Source organism: Glycine soja, chromosome 6 (genome assembly GCF_004193775.1).
Source record: "Glycine soja cultivar W05 chromosome 6, ASM419377v2, whole genome shotgun sequence".
In the NCBI taxonomy this organism is placed as follows: domain Eukaryota; kingdom Viridiplantae; phylum Streptophyta; class Magnoliopsida; order Fabales; family Fabaceae; genus Glycine; species Glycine soja.
Window position 1 is genome coordinate 13,801,409 of NC_041007.1, and position 18,525 is coordinate 13,819,933.

General features: G+C 34.8%; 1 protein-coding gene across 2 annotated transcripts; it reads right to left on the reverse strand.

The window, feature by feature from the left end:
- Positions 1–1,807: 1,807 nt before the first annotated feature.
- On the reverse strand, positions 1,808–11,249 carry LOC114416063 (coiled-coil domain-containing protein SCD2-like). Of its 2 annotated transcripts, none has more exons than XM_028380937.1 (17): positions 10,596–11,249; positions 10,136–10,305; positions 9,048–9,129; positions 8,854–8,895; positions 8,710–8,772; positions 7,560–7,609; positions 7,441–7,468; positions 7,022–7,096; positions 6,790–6,900; positions 6,647–6,707; positions 6,327–6,443; positions 6,118–6,236; positions 5,403–5,472; positions 4,976–5,017; positions 4,373–4,413; positions 3,901–4,027; positions 1,808–2,248 (listed from the first exon to the last, which is right to left on the reverse strand). In XM_028380937.1, exons 1-17 carry the CDS (start codon positions 10,986–10,988, stop codon positions 2,109–2,111), a joined length of 1,731 nt encoding a protein of 576 aa, XP_028236738.1. In that variant the 5' UTR covers positions 10,989–11,249; the 3' UTR covers positions 1,808–2,108. The 2 variants fall into 2 exon arrangements, with proteins under 2 accessions (XP_028236738.1, XP_028236739.1); XM_028380938.1 differs by having other exon boundaries at positions 10,136–10,301; positions 10,596–10,731.
- Positions 11,250–18,525: the final 7,276 nt, after the last annotated feature.

Consider the following 18,525-nt stretch of genomic DNA (forward strand, 5'->3'; position numbering starts at 1 on the left):
GCTTTTCTTATAATTATAAGGTAACTCTTTGATTTTTTTTTTAAAAATCTTTTTGTCTTGATGATTCAAAAACAAATACAACCCCACCTCCATTCATCAACAATATATAGTATATTTCATTTTGCTTACAAACTCACATGCTAGCCTCCAAGGAGCCACATGTTCCCCATTGGGGCCACAAACCTTTTCACGCTAGCTTCAAGTGGGGCCATCCTTCATTCAACATTTCAATTTTCAACTATAGAAGTTGTGTTATATAATGTATATGAGTTTAACATTTATACCTAACAATTTAAAATATTTTTATATTATCATTTATATAAATTATTACTTGAATTATTTTAAAAAATATTAAATTTATCATATATAATAAGTTATAACTAAATGATTATATAAAACTTTTTATAATATCTTAATTAGTGCATAATTTTTTTCTCAATGTATATTGCTTGTTAGTTATGCAACAGCACAATTTATGGATGTTTATGGTTTGGCAAACATTTGGAGTGATTTGAATCGACCCCATCTAACTAGGATGGCGTAGTCAGGCTTATAATAATTACTACAAAGCCGTGTCACCGGACCACTCTAACCACAAGGGTAGTAGATAGGCTCCTATTTTATTTCCACAAGACAAGGCAGAAAAAAATGCAAGATAATGAATGCCAAAAAAAGAACAAACTATAAAATGACAAACTTGATCAAGATTTTATAAGGTGAATTATGTGCTTCTGTTGTATTTGCAGCTCAAAGAACTGGTAAAGGAGAAGAAAAATGGTCACTACCTTTTACAGCTTTTACAAAAGATTTCAGGTTTTTCATCATTACTAGCACTAGTGTCACTGATTTTGGCGTTCATCTCCTCATTGTCAAAATATTCTATTGCCTCTCAGACCCAAATTCTATTCCTAACCAACTCCAAAACAAAAAGCGAAAAGAATAGTAGGTGCTCATAATGCTAAGGAAATTTTTTGCCACAAGGGTATGACTGAATGAATATTATTATAACCATGTAGAAGTGGTTAGAATGACTTTTGAGCATCAGAGTTGGAAAATGTGTTGAAGAGTGCGAGTGAAGCCTATATTCTGCTTTTGAATTCTTGCAAGTAGAGCAAAGGCATGCCTTTTTGGTGAGTAATTTTTTTATTTGGTTTTTTCACCTCAAAATTTGGGTCCTTTTCACCAGTCATTAAATACACAAGTGGAGAAAAAGCTCATCAACTTTTACTATTAAATTACGCAGGCTTTTCTTCTTTTTATGATCCGGGTTGCTATGCACCAGCAACTATTGGCACAAAGCAGAACAGAACAGGACCCCGCGTGAGTAGAGAGCACCATCTGGGGTCTGAACTATATTCTCAGAATCCATAAATATATGTTGACAACTAGAGTAGTTTTCTGCAAGCAAAAGCACGCTCCTCATAAATCTTCCGTTGAAGCCTGAAGGCATGGGCTTGTATGGGTTGTTTTATAAACTATTAGTGTTACTTCCTACTATTACCGTGATTATTAGTACTATCGAATAGAAGAGGTATTTTTTATTTTAATTTATTTTTGAGGGGTGGGCATTAAATAAAAGATTACATTCCTGATATATTCTCCAATTCTCGCGCTAGTTGTTGCATATGCCATTTGGCTTATTTAAATCCCGAAGTAGAAATAGGGATAAAGGAACTAACATATCAAATAAATTAACATCAAATATTGAACTTTATATTCCATTTTTCCGAGGCAGGAAGCTTTTCAAGCTTTCAGGTTTCAATTGATATCAACATAACTAAACGGGAAAAATATATCAAACCAAAAAGAGGGAAAAAAAATAATAGTGGCTGCCATTCTCATGCATCTTCATTTGATGCCAAACAAACATGCTCAGATTCCCAAATTACAAAAAATTAATTTAAAAGAATAGGGAAAAATCCAGTCTTATGTAGATTGTTAATTATTACAACCCACTATGTCTCGTGCAACGTAAAGATTCTTGCTTTCTTTGTATTCCCGAATACAGTGTTTTGAAATGTTTACAGATTGGAAAACTTGTGTAGAAAACAAAACAAAAATATACATATAGGACAAAGAATCAATTAAGAACTAAAGGGCTCAGACAATCAGGATGAGGCATCAGAGTCAGTGGCATGCTTATGATTAGCATTTGCTGACCCTTGAAGCTGATCAATTCCCTTCCGTGATGCTTCCCAAAGTTGTTGTTCTATACTCAGCTTCCTCAACTCCAACAAGCCTCGCTCAACTAAATAAGAAGCAAAATGAGCGTAGTTCATACACAAAACACTCCAGTACATTAAAAGCAATAAAAATTGAACCATTAAGACATCAAAAGCAATAAAAATTGAACATTTAAAAAACAACACCCTACTCTCTTTAAATTTTCCCCGTATACATCTAAAATCACAGCTACGTAATTTGTAATCATATGATACTACTGTATACTTTATGGATGTTTGTTTCATGGGAAGAGGGGAGGATTTAGGAAAGACGGAAAATAGCTATATATTTTCATCCCTCCGTCATTTTTGAAACAGTTGAAGAAAAGAATGAGAGAGCATAAGTGGGTCCCATGTAAACGGTGTTCTATCCAACACTGGGCAGAATGGAGAGGGAGGAGCTCTTTTATACAAAGACAAAAATACTTTTATTATATCAAATCTCATTCTTTATTTAGGGTATTTATATCATTTTACACTTTTTCTTTTCTTTTCTTTCACTTTCTACACAACTAAACAAGAGGAAAGAAAATATTTTCCCTCTCATTTTCTTCCTACCAAACAACTTAAATTATCTTTCTAATCTTTTTCTTTCCTTTTCTTTTCACTTTCTTTCCTAAACAAAAAAATAGTGTTGCTTAGCATTTTCCTCAATATGAAAAAGGTATAGATGATTAGACAAATTTAAGGAGCTTGATATTTATATAGCTGTTACGACCACTTCTTCGGTTCAGACAGAGTCAGGCCCAAAGATAATCATTGAATTCTTACCAGGTACTTCAAGTTTAGGTAAAACCTAAAAGTCGGGTTGTTTTGGAGTTAATTTTGCATGCACGGATGCCCCCAATTTTACTTATGAACAGGGATAAAACAGCAGGACTTTTAAAAAATAATAGCAAAAACTTTATAAGTGTATGCCTGACCTTCTAGAGTAGCAGATTTGTCAAGCATACCTAGAGTTTTCTCCGTCTAAAAGATGTATATGCAAATATTTTAAAAGAAATACTCAAATTATTAATTTTAGTCTAAAAAACAATAACCACAGAACTGACATATAAAGCTTTGTTTTAGTCCGTACAGAGGTTGGCACTTGAGTAACCAACGATAGCTGTTAGGGTTAAACAAAGACAGAAAAAATACAGAGGAAGTACAAAAAACAAGAAAATGGATTAAAATGAGGGCAAAACAATTCTATTTTCTTTAAATGATCGGTCAATCCTATCAGTGTGGTTTTAATAGAATCACCAAATTGCAAAGTTTTCAGCAGGTAGGATCATCCAGATCTATCATAAACCAGGCTGGAAAAAGCAAGGTTTATATCTATTGCTGAATGCTGAATTGCACAATAATGGATTGAATAGATTCAGTTCCACTAAATACCAATTCTGAGACAATTTAGGATCATTCCTGATTTATATGAGACTGAAATTCAGCTTGGTTCTGGTCATCATTTTGATTTCCCTTGTATACTAATTTGAGAACCAATATCAAAGATTTTTCTATTGACCTATATTATACAGAATAAATTTTTAAAATGAATTTACGATCCATAGAGGAAACTTCTGTTGACAACATTTTGCCAATCAGCACACAATTCAAAAAACACGTATATATTAAACCCTCTGTAATTTCAAGACTGTTTACTTTAAAATTGGTAAAAAACAACAAAAGAGCTTACCATCAACAGCATCATGTGAACTTGGTGACTGCCCACTGCGGGCAATCCAAAACTGAAGACGCTCTTCTGCAATATCTTCTTCCACGCAATGAAATAAAGCTCTTCTCCAGAAATAAGTTAACCATGCCTGTAATGTTTACAGTTTATTAGTAAATCATATCAAATTATGCATACATACTATTTTGAGAATAGTTATACTTTAAATTCAAAATTCGACATAAACTGTTCATCAAAAGCCACAGCCACGTGGGAGCCTCCATTGCAAAATTTCATCTAAAAAAGATGATGGTTGACGAAAAAGTGCAATAAAACAATTAACTGATTTTCCTTAGAAATAAAAGAGCAACAAAGAACACAAATCTCTGCCAAGCATGAGCCAAATAATAGTAGAAAGGGAATATATCACAATTTCGTAGAAATAAGACCATGAATAGAGCCAAATTTCAGAATCTTCAAATGAAAAGCAACTGACCTCTTTGAAAAGAACATCTTCTGCTTCCTCTTCACTTAATTCTGGAGAAAACAAAGAAACAGAAAATCAACAAGAATCATCAAGTCATCTGCCAGACAAATTTTCATTTAGCAATGAAGCATGGCTAAATGCAGCCATGTCTGTGTCATATACACATGAAGTCATTGGCCTCCCACATAAAGCCTATCCGCATAGATGGGGGTCAGCCCAAAATCAATAGAGTTTAAATAGTTCAATCAAATGTCGTATTGTTGTTATTGTCATATATAGTATACTATTATTGTCAAATAAGTGTCTCTACTGTCTAGGGGTATATACCAAATATTTTATGCCTTTTAGCTTGTAGAAGGCAAGAGATCTTTTACATTTGTCAGATAGTGAAGAGGGTAAAAATGACTACATCACCATGCAATTTACAATATATATATATATATATATATATATATATATATATATATATATATATATATATATATATATGCCCTTGCCCTCCTATACAGATCCCGTATGACAAACAAAAACTGAACCTATTTCATATCAAAACTTATAATAGATAAACATCCCATTAAAGACTAAAATAAAAGCTGACAACTTCATTCTTACCAAATGCTTCTGAATATTTGGCATCACCATGTGATTTGGAATCTGAAAATAAATGAATAAAAATGTGAACATTATAATTCAAATCATCTTTCTACTAAACAACCTATTTTGGAATAGTTTCAAAACAACAGTTTTGAGGAAATTACTAAAAAAGCGTGTACATGGAACAAAACTATTCAAATAGAGTTTTTAATTTATTACAAATTAGACATGCACACGGCAAACCATAAACTAAGCATAATCTGAATTAACCAAAACTGAATAAAAAAGGAAAGACAATGCTCTATTAATATGGTTGAACTAGAACTATACTAACAGCAGGTAGACAGAAGTCCCGGATCAAATGAAAGAATTGAGAGTAACAATATTGATTAAGAGAAGTAGAAAACTGACATTTTAAAAAGATACAAGATGTTAAATTAAATACCTAAAACAGACTGCCGAACTGAATTTGGTCGTCTGTGTTGGGCTAATGCGAGCACAACAGCATCCTCAACCTACAAAATAAAAAAAAAATTTAAAAATAATGATAGGAGCTGAAATTTACTATAGAAGAGTATGTGAGGAGAATGCCAACCCTTTACAATCAGAGGAAGCCCTCTGTACAGAACACTAGCAGCAACAAACAAAAATGGAAAAGTTGCAAAAAACACCCCCCCCCCCCCAAAAAAAAAAAAAAACCTTCACCACTCAACATGTGATAGCTGTCAATGTTATTGTTACAGTCATTCCACTCCCTTCTAACATACTGGACCTCTGGCATTCCCTCTGCAGTAAGCACAATCTCATTTTCTCTAATTCCTCTGTTGCATCCTTTCATACACATGTAGTCCGTCATTCTTATCCAACCCATGTTTCTTTTTATAGCATAAACATGTGATATGGGTGCATCAAATATCTTTTAGAACTCAGCAAGGAAAAGGATGAATATAAAATGGTATGATACAAAAGATAGGAAGAAGTCAAATTTCAACAGGACTCATATTATAGAAATTTGGGTTCTTGTAATCTGTGCTTTAAAAGGAGTGAAAGTTTTTAAAATATAATTCTTTGTATCTAAAATGTCCAAGAGAAAAGTGTGATAAGAAACTAAACAAGCAAGACACTAATTTTTTTAAAAATAAAATAAAATCCAGGAGAACCTTTAAGTTGGCAAGTTCCCTCAAACCCATCTCAACTGAGAGCATACTCTCAATATTTCCTTCCCCAGCAAGATCATTCAAATCACGAACAAGTTTGCTTCTATCTGGACCATCAGCACCTGGTCCATGCTCTTTAATTAGACATCATTGTAAACAATTTCAGAGATATATAATTCACATGAATTTTCTGAGTACCAACTCATACTCACTTTTGTTCCAAGATTCCTCCTTAGCCTTCTGTCCAGCAGAGATGACAAGTTCAAAAGGAAGAGGAGCTAGAGAAGACCAATGTTCATGCTTGGATTGTGCTATATCTGCACATATGCCTAAAAAGCATAGAAGAAACATGTCACGAGAATTATAAGGACTTTGTTATTGTTAACGGATGAACTGACTTTTGCATAATATACTTCTCAAAGTTTGGTAAGTCATGATTTTTCAGATCAAAGGAAAAAAAAGTAGTTAAGATTGGAAAGTGTCTTCTTTTCACAGAAAGTAGAGAGCAGTACTGCAGTAGTAATTTCATTACCATGTTTTACAGCAAGACCCCAGTAGCGGGCAAGCCAACATCTCTTCAGGACAACTTCCTCCTAAAAGACAGATAAGAAGATGAATTAAGACAAATGGGAAAATGAAAACTTGTTAAATATTATTTCAATGGTAAACACAAACCATTTCTTCTTGGGTCAAAATCATTCTCTGTGTCATTGTGCGAAGGGCCTTTGCTTCAGCTTCAGCTTCTTGCTGTTGTTCCAAAGCTGCTGTAGCGTCATCTTTTAGGTTCTGACAAATATAAAGAAGATAGCTAAATCTTACACCAGAGAATGATTGATCAGAGCAGATATACATGGTACAATAAAAGGGGGGAGGGGGGGGGGGGGATGCATGCTTTTTTCAAAACTACCTGAATTTCCACTCGAAGGGCTGCAATATCCTCATCTCTCCCACTCTGTGTTTGTTGAGCAGCCTTGAGAGCAGCCTGTACAAAAATATTGAGTATTCTAAGGACAATCTTAGAAAGAATGGACCAACATTGTTGAGCCTCTTGCTCAAATGCCACAATTTAAGAAGAAAATTGTAACTAGAAACAGAGTTTTACAAACAATCAAGCTGCATAACTGCCTCTGATTCATGCTCCTTAGCACAAATATGCACTTATGCATTTTTCTCAATAATACAGAAAGTCAAAAACGTTTTTGAGATTAATACTTAAAGGAGGTAGAATAGTGCATTATCAATCAAGGGTGACCACAGAACTTCAAACTTCCAACCATCATTAATTTCGTATTTCTGCCACATCTAATATCCATTGTTTCAGTATACCTCTCTTTGACGCAGAGCAGCTTCCTTCCTGCAAATATATCACACAAAAATCATAACCTTCAATAAAATAAATAATTTCAGTACCAGCTAGAATACAAGAGAATTTAAAGCCAGTTTACCTGCTCAGCAGTTTAGCTTCGAGGGATACACCTTCTCCAAGAGAAGCAACCTGACAGAGTCAAAATGAACAAGGATACAGTTATCGGCAAACTCAGCACATGGAATGACAACTATATAGTTGCGCATAGTTAAATAGATCTTAGTGCCTATAGGCTCCATTTGGATAAATTTCTTTACCAGCACTAATAGGGGGGAAAATAGGGAGGTAAAATGAATCTTACTAATAAGAACCTTGGGAGAATCACGTAATAAAAGCTGGCTGTTGTAGTCAGAGATCCCAAGGCCTTATAAAACCCACACTAGAATCCCATACTTCTGATGTCAAACTCAAGTCCCATATCTTGCAATTTGATCCTAACATCCTACCACACTTTGCAGCCCTAACACCCATGCAGGCTGGTTGTGCACTAGCACTTTGGATAGTCATGAGCAAACACCGCAATATCAGTGTTGCCAACCACACTGCTCATTTGCAATTGAGACATGAAGAACCTTCAGAAAGCCACACCATAAAAGCTAGTCATTGTAGTTGGAAAGTCCATGGCGATATAAATTGTTGGAAAACCACCTTAATTGCAGTCACTCCTAGCCCGCCTTAGTTGTAGCCTCTTTGGGAGCTGCCTAAATTGCGGCCTCAAGGTTGGTGGTTTCATCCCACATCAACTAGAGATATGACTTAAATAGAGCTTGTAAAGCATGGGCAATCCTCAACTTACAAGTTGATTTTGTGGGGTTAAATAAGATCCTAAACCCAAATTCTAAGATAAACCCGACTCATACTTCCCGTGTGGGACTGAAGTCCCCATGCCTTGTAATTGGATCCTAACACACACTTCACTCCTTCCATAAGTTAAAATAAGATCATGCACTCAATTTTTGTAGTTGAGAGAGTTTCCAGAAGAGTCAAGGAGCATAAGTTGAACTTGAGAAAGAACTAGAAGTTTGATTCATTTTACTTCCTTATTTTCTTCTCCTATAAATGTCTATTGAGAAGTTTATTATTGAAAAAAATTCAAATCTCACATCAACTAGAGATAGCGTCAAGATAGAGTATATAAGTGGGTGACAATTCACATCCTATGAGCTAGTTTTTGGGGTTGAGTTAGGCCTAAACCCACATTCTAATATCTATTCTAGGAAAAAAACTACCTGTTTCTCAAGTTCCCTTGTTCTGGCCTCCACTTCTTGGCGTTTTTCCTCTGCTTGTCTTAGCTGGAATATAATCAGGCATTGTGTTCAACATCACTTAACACAAGCAAAAAGCCAACTTTGTTTGGCTGTGAATGAACATACCTTTTCTAATAAAACCTCATTCTCTTCTTGTAGCATATCGAGCTGCAATATCAGTATGAATCAGCTTCAAAACTCATCCTTTATTTATAAATTAGTTTAAAAACCTACTTAAAGCTTAAAAATTAGCAGAGCCAATATAAGGATCATCAGATTTAGCTTTTGGAGATTAAAATTGGGGAATGTAAATACTATACTTCATCACGGAGTGCAGAAGCTTCACGCTGATCTCCTGTGTCTTTTGAGTTAAGTGGTCTGATGGATATATCTGATGTAAACCTGAAACCATCACTAATGATTATAATTCAAAGAGTGGGTCATCAATATTCCTAATGGCCAACAAACTAGAATTATCTAGGCTATCACTTCATTCAGTCTGCATACATACACAAAGATAAAGATAAATACATGACCTCAATAAATAAAATAAGGATTAAATTCATTCATGCATAAAAAAGAACTGATTTTTTTTTATCAGCATAAAAAAAAAAGAACTGATTAAATGCACGTGGACTGTTGGAGATGTCAAAATTGGCCAAATCATGACTAGAGACACGTATTCAACCTCCTTATAAATTATAAACTATAAAGCTCGTAATATATATATATATATATATATATATATATATATATGGCACAGCAAGATAGTATCATGATGATTTTGTAGGAAGAGGGCCTTGAACTTTAGTGATGACTTCACACACACACATAAGTATTTTGAAACTATCCATGTATGACAACTTCCCATCTTTTGGGGTAGTTTTTGAATTGTGGAGAGGTAACACGACCAAACAAGTCACTGAAGTAGTCTTACAACTGACAAATGTTTTACATGTCTATTTCTTTATTTCTGTTAAGGGTCCAACTAAAGAGTACTTTGGTATTTATTCAAGAATATCAAAATGGAACTAAATAATTTAACAAAAAATAGAGTGTATGCAGGTTTGGTTTAGCTTATTTTTGCTAGCTTCATGAGGTGCTTTAAAAGGGGGGGGGGGGGGGGGAGATTATTTCTGGGAAAGAAGCTATTCCGAAACACCCAATTCATACATTATAAACTTTAAAATAAAAAAATATTTTGATAATTTTATTTTAAAATCCTTAACAAGCGCCTCTATGACATTCCATAGCATTTGCCTTCTTTAAAATTTATGACAATTCATCTTCAGTATTACAGTATTATCAACTCGACCTGGAAAGGCTCCAAGACGTAAAAGCATACAAGTTAATTACTCCCATAGCTACAGAACCATAAGAATTAAGGTGGAACAGAACTACACAGTACCTTTTGTCTCTATTCCGATTGGTAGGAGGGTCAATAGGAGGTATAGCCATAGGCGTTCGGAGTGTGGATTTGTTCGGAGCCACCACTGCCGCCGAGCGAACTGAAACTGCCGGTCTTCCGGCTGATGTTGAACGAACCGAATGAGTATGCTCTACAAAGTTCCGACCTAACTAATAAAAACATCAAAGTCCTATTAGCTCAACAAGAACTCGATGACACAAATTGACTCAATCCACAAACCATGAAATAACAGTAGCAATCCTAAACTTACGATCTCGCTTAATCATTATTAATGCAATAAAAAAAATTAACAACCACGAACCAGCAAAAATGTTCATAAGATCAAAATCGTATCGAATACGCATCATCATCTTCAGTTTTTTTTTTCACAATTCAATAAGTGAATCCATGCAAATAAACACGTAAACGCGTCAGAACGAACAATTGAAGTGAGAATTACCGCAGGAGAAGGAGATCTGTTAGGCCTGGCGACCGAAATCGGAGGAATGGCGGTGGCATTAGCGCTGGCACTCCGGTTACTGCCGGAGTTGCTGGAGAAGGAAGAAAGAGAGGCAGGAGGCGGAGCGCTGAACCGGAAATCGAGATCGTCGTCGTCCTCGCCGTCATCGGCGGTGGTGGTCTGAGACGCCATGACGCGAGCAAGTCGCTGCGCGGCGGCTTTGGCGGCCACGTTTTGCGTGCGCTTGACGGTGGAGAGACCGGTGGCGGAAGTAGGGCCGAGGCGTGACTGAGGATGAGCCGGCGACATCGCCGGCGACGAAGAACCGGTGCTGCTGGAACCGCCGCTCCACTGCCGCGCGTACACCGGACTCGCGTTTCTCCTCCGATCCATGAGTATGAGGCGCTGTGGATATATGAGTGTTGCAGAGATTGAGCTAGATTTTCTCGGAACGAGATTTTCTCGGGAAAATCGAAGGGAAACTTGGGAGGAAAAGTCGGAGATGCTGTTCCGTTCGAATCGTGCGCGGGTGTGTGGGACAAAACGACGCCGCTTCGTCGTAATGGGTCCGCGGCAGAGAAGACCGAGGAGAATACGTGGCTTTTTATTTTTTTGTCAGAGAGGTTCTAATATTTGTTTTCTTCAAGCGTGTTTAGTTGGAGAGAGACATTTGTTTTGGCGGAGGCAGAACGGTGTCGTATGAGGTGAACTTGGAAACTGGAAGCCCAAAGATATATTATTATTGAATTTGATAGTGAAATAATTTCCCTCTTGAATAGGAGAGGAAACAATTCAATTTAGTTCAAGTCAATCACGTTTTTGAAAAAAATGGATTAGATCAATTGATTCGGTAAGTTTGATTGACTAACAGTTAGGTTGCTGGTATGAATAATTTAAGAAATGGGTGAAATATAAAAGTTTGATAAAAAAAGAAGTCAAAACGAGTTAAAAAATAAGTAAGGGTGATGGTAATGTACTGGTCTAAATCAACATTTATAACACATGTTTATTTTGTTTTTTAATTTTTTAAAATTTTTAAAATTTTAAAGTAAATTAAAATTCATACATGAAATATATAGTGTTGTAAAAAATGCTCAAGGTTTTGTTTTCTCTGCATGAGGGTTGGGCAATGGCGATTTCAACAAAGAGTCTCTAGATGACGGAGGAGAAGATAAGCGAATTTCTTTTTAAGATCTCATGTTGGAGAGTCCTATGGTTGTGCCACCAAGAGATAAAATTCACTTGATTCAATAGAAGTTGGCAATAATAATTTTTAAATATGATAATTCGTTCAAACTGATGGTGCACATTACAGATTCACTATTTGATGAAGCTTTTGGGAAAGAACATCGTTTATCCTGCCATGTAGGATAGACTATCAAGAATATGGAGACTAGCAGATTTTGATATCTTGGACATTGGAAATAATTTCTATATGATCAAATTTGATATGGAGGCTCTGACAGAACAAAGATTATGGAAGGTGATCCATGGATGATTTTTTATCACTACCTAACAGTTCAAACATGGTCCTTGGAATTCATATCTTCAACCGCAAAAATTGATAAAACCCTTGTTTGGGTTAAGTTTCCAAGTTTGAACCTTGTTTATTATGATGAGAGCATCCTTCTAGCTCTTGCTACAGCCATAGGCAAGCCTATTAGGGTGGACTAAGTACACTAGATGTCAGACATGGGAAATTTGCAAGAGTTCGTGTGCAAATTGAATTGGACAAGCCTATAGTGGGTAAGGTATGGTTGAAGGGGTACGAGTACAAAGTGGAATACGAAGGCTTACATAGGGTTTGTTCTTATTGCGAATTCTATGGTCACCTAGCCCATAATTGTCCTAAGGTTGTCCCTGTAGATGATCATGATACTGCTTAGGCACATGTTCTGATCAATAAAGGGAAGAAGAAACAATCTACAACTACTCTGGTGATGGTTCACGTGGGCTTCACATCTCATGCGGTTACTAATTCAAATATTATATCTAATAATGATGCTATTAATGGGGAGGAAAAAACCAATCATGAGATTGATTAGTTACATGGTGATTGGTTAGTGGTGACGAGGAGATCTCGTCACAGGCAAAATAAAAAGCAAGAAAAAGGGAATAAGGAAAGTGGTCCTATAAAATAGCACCAACAAATTGTTCATGATAGAAATAGACACAATAATTATATGCATCATGAGAACCCATATATTAATAATAAGGCCTAAGGATATCTTGCAATGCCTACCAAAGACAAGGGTTCATTTGCTAAGAAAAAAATAAAAGACCATGACATAATGTAGTGATCATTGCAAAGCCAGATCATGAGGTGGTGCAGAAGAATAGTGTAGTTAAAAAAATCGGAAACTACAAGGGACAAGCATGCTACCAATCAACACGTTAACCATGTGGGACCATTGACAACAAATAATGGTACCACCATTTATGATGTGGGATTCAATGCAAAGTCAACCATGCCTATGAAAGCAACTTTTCCATACAGGTTTATTATTTTAAGCAATGAAGAGGAAAGTCAAAGTCAACCAATGGACACAACTGATAAGGAGGAGACTTATGTAATCAATTAGGATGATATGGCTCAAAAGGCAGCCTTGGAGGGACAAATCACACCAACGTAGACCTTCAGGTTTGTTACCATGCTTACTATTTTTGTGTTTATGGATTTGTTGTGACTTTTCAATTGTAGCATAGAACATTAGGGGTGCCTTAGGTCAAAGTTCTAGGCGTCATGTTCGCGATATTGTTAATTTGCATCATCCTTCCCTCTTCTTAGTCTTTGAAACTCATGGCCACTTTTCTAGAGTTGAAGATTTTTGGAACAAGTTAGGATGCATGCCTTTGTTTGTTCAAGAAGTTGTGGGCCACTCTTGGGGCATTTGGGTCTTGTCCTTTATAGTGAATATTACATGTTCGTTGATTCATTCCATGAACTAAGCAATAACCTTTTCAATCAAAATAATGAATATTGTTTGGTATTACACTGCAATTTATGCTTCACCTATACCTTCCAACCGTCATCATTTATGGGATCACTTAAGAGATATAAGGAATCAAATTAGAGGGTCATGGCTGTTGATTGGGAATTTTAATGATATTATTTTCGCTTCAGAAGTTTCAAGAGGGCAATTCAACTCTTCTCGTGCTTGTCTCATGCCAGATATAATGAATGCTTGTGGTGTTATGGATTTGGAAATGGTAGGGGGCTCGTTTACTTGGAGGAAAATTATTCAGGCCGGTGGTCATGTAAGGAAAAACGCTTCATAGGTGTCTAGTTGATTATGATTGACGCTTGATGTTTCCCCATGCTCTACTTGAACTTCTTTCGATGCATAACTCAGACCATAATCCTCTTCTTCTTAGTTGTGTGAAAGCTAAGAGTAAAAGGGTTAAATCTTTTCATTTTCAGGCAGCTTGGATGTCTCATCCAGATTATGCAGCTCTTGTTCAACACACATGGGTTTCTACTATTGGTAATGTTCATAGAAAACTTGACTATATTCAAAAGAAATCTACTAAGTTTAATGAGAGAGTCCTTGGCGACATTTTCAAAAGGAATTGTCAGATTGAGGCTAGGATTAAAGGGGTTCATAAGCAACTTGATACTTTCCCTTATTCTCATTTTATTATTTGGAGAAACAACTTCAGGCCTAATATAATCAGGTATTCCATCAGGAGTGAATTTTGTGGTATAAAAAATCAAGGGAACAATGGATTAAGTTTAATAACAAGAATACCAAATTTTTCCATACACAAACAGTCATCCGAAGAAGAAGAAATAGGATATTACACCTTGATATTGGAGGTATTTGGTGTACTGATGATAAGGTCTTAAAAAAGGAGGTTTTTATGTTTCTTCAAGAATCTCTTTCAATCTAGAGACCAGTGTTATCCACAAAGCCTTCAATTTTTCCACGTTCCTTATGTAGATCAAGAGTTATTTGATGATCACATTAAACCAGTTTCCATGAAAGATGTTAGGCATGTTATCTTTTCTATAAGTTCATACAAAGCTCTTGGATTATATGGCTTCCAACCAATCTTCTTCAAATCTTATCAGGATGTTGTTGCTAATGATGTTTTGAGTATGGTAGCTACTGCCTTTGCTACAGGGACTTTTGACACTATCCTGGCAGAAACTCTAATTGTTCCTATCCCTAAAGTAGATGCCCCTATGACTTTTAAAGATTTCTAACCCATAAGCTTGTGTGACGTCCTCTTCAAAGGTATATCCAAGGTGTTGGTTAATAGGATTTGTCCTCATTTGGACAAGCTTATTGGACCTCTTTAGAGTAGTTTCATCCCCAAAAGAGGTATGTATGATAATGCTTTAATAACTTAAGAAATAGTTCATCAAATGCTAAGAAGAAGAAAGGGAAAAAAAGTTAGTCATGTTCAAAATTGATTTTGAAAAAGCTATGATAGAGTAGATTGAAATTTTCTGAAAATCACCCTTAGTGATTTTGGATTCTGCCCAAAGATTATTGACCTTACAATGAATTGCATCACCTCCACTACTTTGTCTTTGAAATGGAATGGAGAAAAGCTTGATAGTTTTAAGCATCAGAGAGGGGTCTTAGACAGAGGGATTCCATGTCTCCTTAATGGACAAATGCATTTACATCTTGATTAATATCATACATTTTTTTTTTGCTGAACCATCCATATCATACATTCACACAACTATGAATTGGTATTAATTATTGGATGAAAATTGGATAATTTAAATCTTAAAATACATATTTTAAGTTTTATTTACGTACGAGATGAACTATAATTATCCAATCTTTATATAGCTGTTCGAATTGAATTGACTGAATGCACGAATGCATAAGTCCCTTACCTCATGGATCCAACTTGGGCCATCTATACAACTATGCTTGATTTCGCGTTGAAATCACTTAACGTGTGTAAGAAACGTGGAAAAAGTAAAGATATACAGAATTACTTAATTATTAACGTGGAAATCGATTTTCCAAGTAACACAAACCCAAACCACGTACTGTAAGATCATTTTATTTTCCAGAGAATACAACAAAAAAACACAACTTTTTCGGTGCTTTGTTTGCTACTTTATTACTCATATCATATCTCCCTGCTTTTCTCTTTATATATATGAATTAGTCTAGGACAACGACTCTCATCATTATTGTGTTTCTTCATAGAGTAGAAGACAAATTTCAGATACAAGATAACATCTGTGTCTTTTCGGTGTAAATCACATGCAGTGTTTCTTTTTAAAATATTCAACGAAGTTATAATGTATATTTGAAACTTGAAGAACTAAATCGAAGGATTTATTAATTTATTTAAATAAATTTAAATCATGTAATTTTTTCCTCATCAGTCTGAGTCTATCAACATATCAGCTCACACAAATCATAAAAAAAAATCCTAACATCTTTTCCATTGTACAATTCTTAGTCAATGCATCTCAACCATTTTTTATGATTTTCGGATCAAACGCTTACGCTGATCAGATTAAAAAATAAATAAAAAAACATTTTTATTATTTAGCTACATTCTTAAGTATATTTATTATTTTAGACCACATTTATTCTTCACCAAAGAAAATCCTTTGATACATATTCATTTAAGCACACTCTTTAATTCTTTCTTATTAATTGAATTTGATTAAAAATCACAAATTCTTATAAGTCTCTTATTCCTCCACCATAATTTAACAAATCTGATCACATCATAATTTAATAATTCTCACTTATAATTTTATAATTTTTAATAAATTTTAATTGATAATAAAAAATATATAATCAAGAAAAAATGTATTAGTAAAGAGTAGTGTATTATAATCGCTCCTCTATTATTGATTCTGTTACAAATTCTAACCTTATGCTGCCATTTACAGGAAAAAATAAAGAAAACCCTATACTACCATGACATGAGCACAATGAAAACTGAAAAACACGACAAATCTTCAATCTGGCCACTGATCTCCGGCTATACTCTAGATCATATTCATGATGTGTTACGATACCAGTATACCACCATCTGAAATCAAGTTTGTATCATTTGATCAGTTAGCTATACGTATTAATCAAGGCATAACTTTAACTTTTTAATACCCCACCATAAAGTAGAAGCCAAGCACCATGATTAAACATTTAAACCACAATTAGGAGTGCATATAAACACCCAAAGTACCAAATGACTTCTTCAAAGCGATGAAAACATAGCTACCTGTTCATTAATGAAAAACCAGACACCCAGTGGCACCACTCAGTGGTAAACTTGACCAATAAAACTAAACTTTACTCTTGGTCTTGCATTTAAGTTTTTTCCCAAGGTAATGGGTCAGCATAATAAACTGAGCAATTAATTGTATTTCAAATTGGTTTGAACATATCGACAGTGTTATATCCTCAAGTGACATTAATTACTTAAACCTTTTATAATTTTACTCTACAATATTATATCATTTTCCCATCCAATTTCTCTGACAAAATTGGCTGTTTATAATTATTATGTCCTCGTCATTGGCCCTTTAGTTCGAGCAATATCTTTGCTATCAACAGCCCTATCCAAAAACATTAAAAAAAAACCACTCGCAGAGTCGTATGCAGGTGTAGTGTAGCTATCTGACTATCTGGAATACACTTCACTTGTCGGGGTGGTGTCTTACTCTTTACCAATGCACATCATCGGGATATATATTGCCAAAATTTGAAAAACTGTATACTTAACAATGAGACATTTGGTGCATTCGCTTAAAGTATTGCTTAACAGCACAATCCAATCATGAAACTATAAATGAAATAAGAAGAGGAATAGCTAGCATGCTCCTATTTCAGACACGGGGGTACAGCTTTTTTAATAAGTGATTAATAAGAAGAGAGGATTTGAACCTGCGGAAGTGACTTAAAAACAAGGCATTGAAGCTCAAGCTATTATTAAAGGCTAAAAAACAAAGTAAGTTTGAGCTTATGTTCATGAAGTGGGAAGTTTGAAGTTTCAATATTTGGACCAAATTAAGAAATTGATATATATATATATGTACTAATCAGCGCCTCCATGAAGTTGAAGAGGTTCCCCAGTGAACCTAAAAAACCTATATTCCTCTATGAAGTGAGCACCCATGATCTCTTGATAAAACTTGATAGCTTCAACATTTCAATCGACCCTTCCGAACCCCATCTTCAGCGCCGTCAAGGGTTTTAAACGTGTCCCTTTTGGGGTTGTTGGGAATTAGGTTCACGAGTTTGGTGACGGGTTTGTAGAAGGGGTTGGAGTGGAAGGTTGAATTAATGAGGAAGCTTCTAGAAGGAGGACGGTGAAGGATTGGAAGGGGTGGCCCATTGGGGTGGTTTCCGGTGCCGATGATGCGGCGGCCATTGGTGAAATGTGTAAGAAAGATTTAGAGATTGGTTCGTTGACTCTGAAGACGTGGGTGTGTGGAACGTCAAATAATGCATGTGAATATGTGAACAGAGAGTGCGGATGAGATTGGTCTTAATCGATCATTTGCAATTTTGCACAATGTTTTAATTTTTAAAATAATTGATGTTTTAGAATTTCAAAGTTTATTTGATGTTTTTTGTTCTTCTTAAATTTATTTTTATTTACTATTTATTATAAATGATGCAAATGTTAAAAATTAAGATTTAAATAAGGATATTTTAATTTAAATATAATATTATTTTTCCATATCTTTTGATATACATAGATTAAAAAATATTTAATAAAACTCAAAATTATTATATTTAGATTAAAAATATTTTTATTTAATATCTTATACTTGATACTTACACCACTAACACTAGTGGTAAATATTAAATAAGGATATATTTTTTTTAAAATATTAATTAAACTTTAAAATTTTAAAATATCAAATGTTATAATATATATTTGAAACTAAATTGAAGGATTTGTTAATTTATCTGAATAAATTTAGATCATGTAA

Bases quoted from the DNA above. Each gene is read 5' to 3' on its own strand.
- LOC114416063 (XM_028380937.1), bottom strand. From the start codon at position 10,988: ATGGATCGGAGGAGAAACGCGAGTCCGGTGTACGCGCGGCAGTGGAGC. The intron at 5,018-5,402 runs GTATTTAATTTA...ATTTATTTTCAG, and splicing joins AGTTCGGCAGTCTGTTTTAG to ATTCCAAATCACATGGTGAT. The intron at 4,414-4,975 runs GTAAGAATGAAG...TGTTTTCTCCAG, and splicing joins CAAATATTCAGAAGCATTTG to AATTAAGTGAAGAGGAAGCA.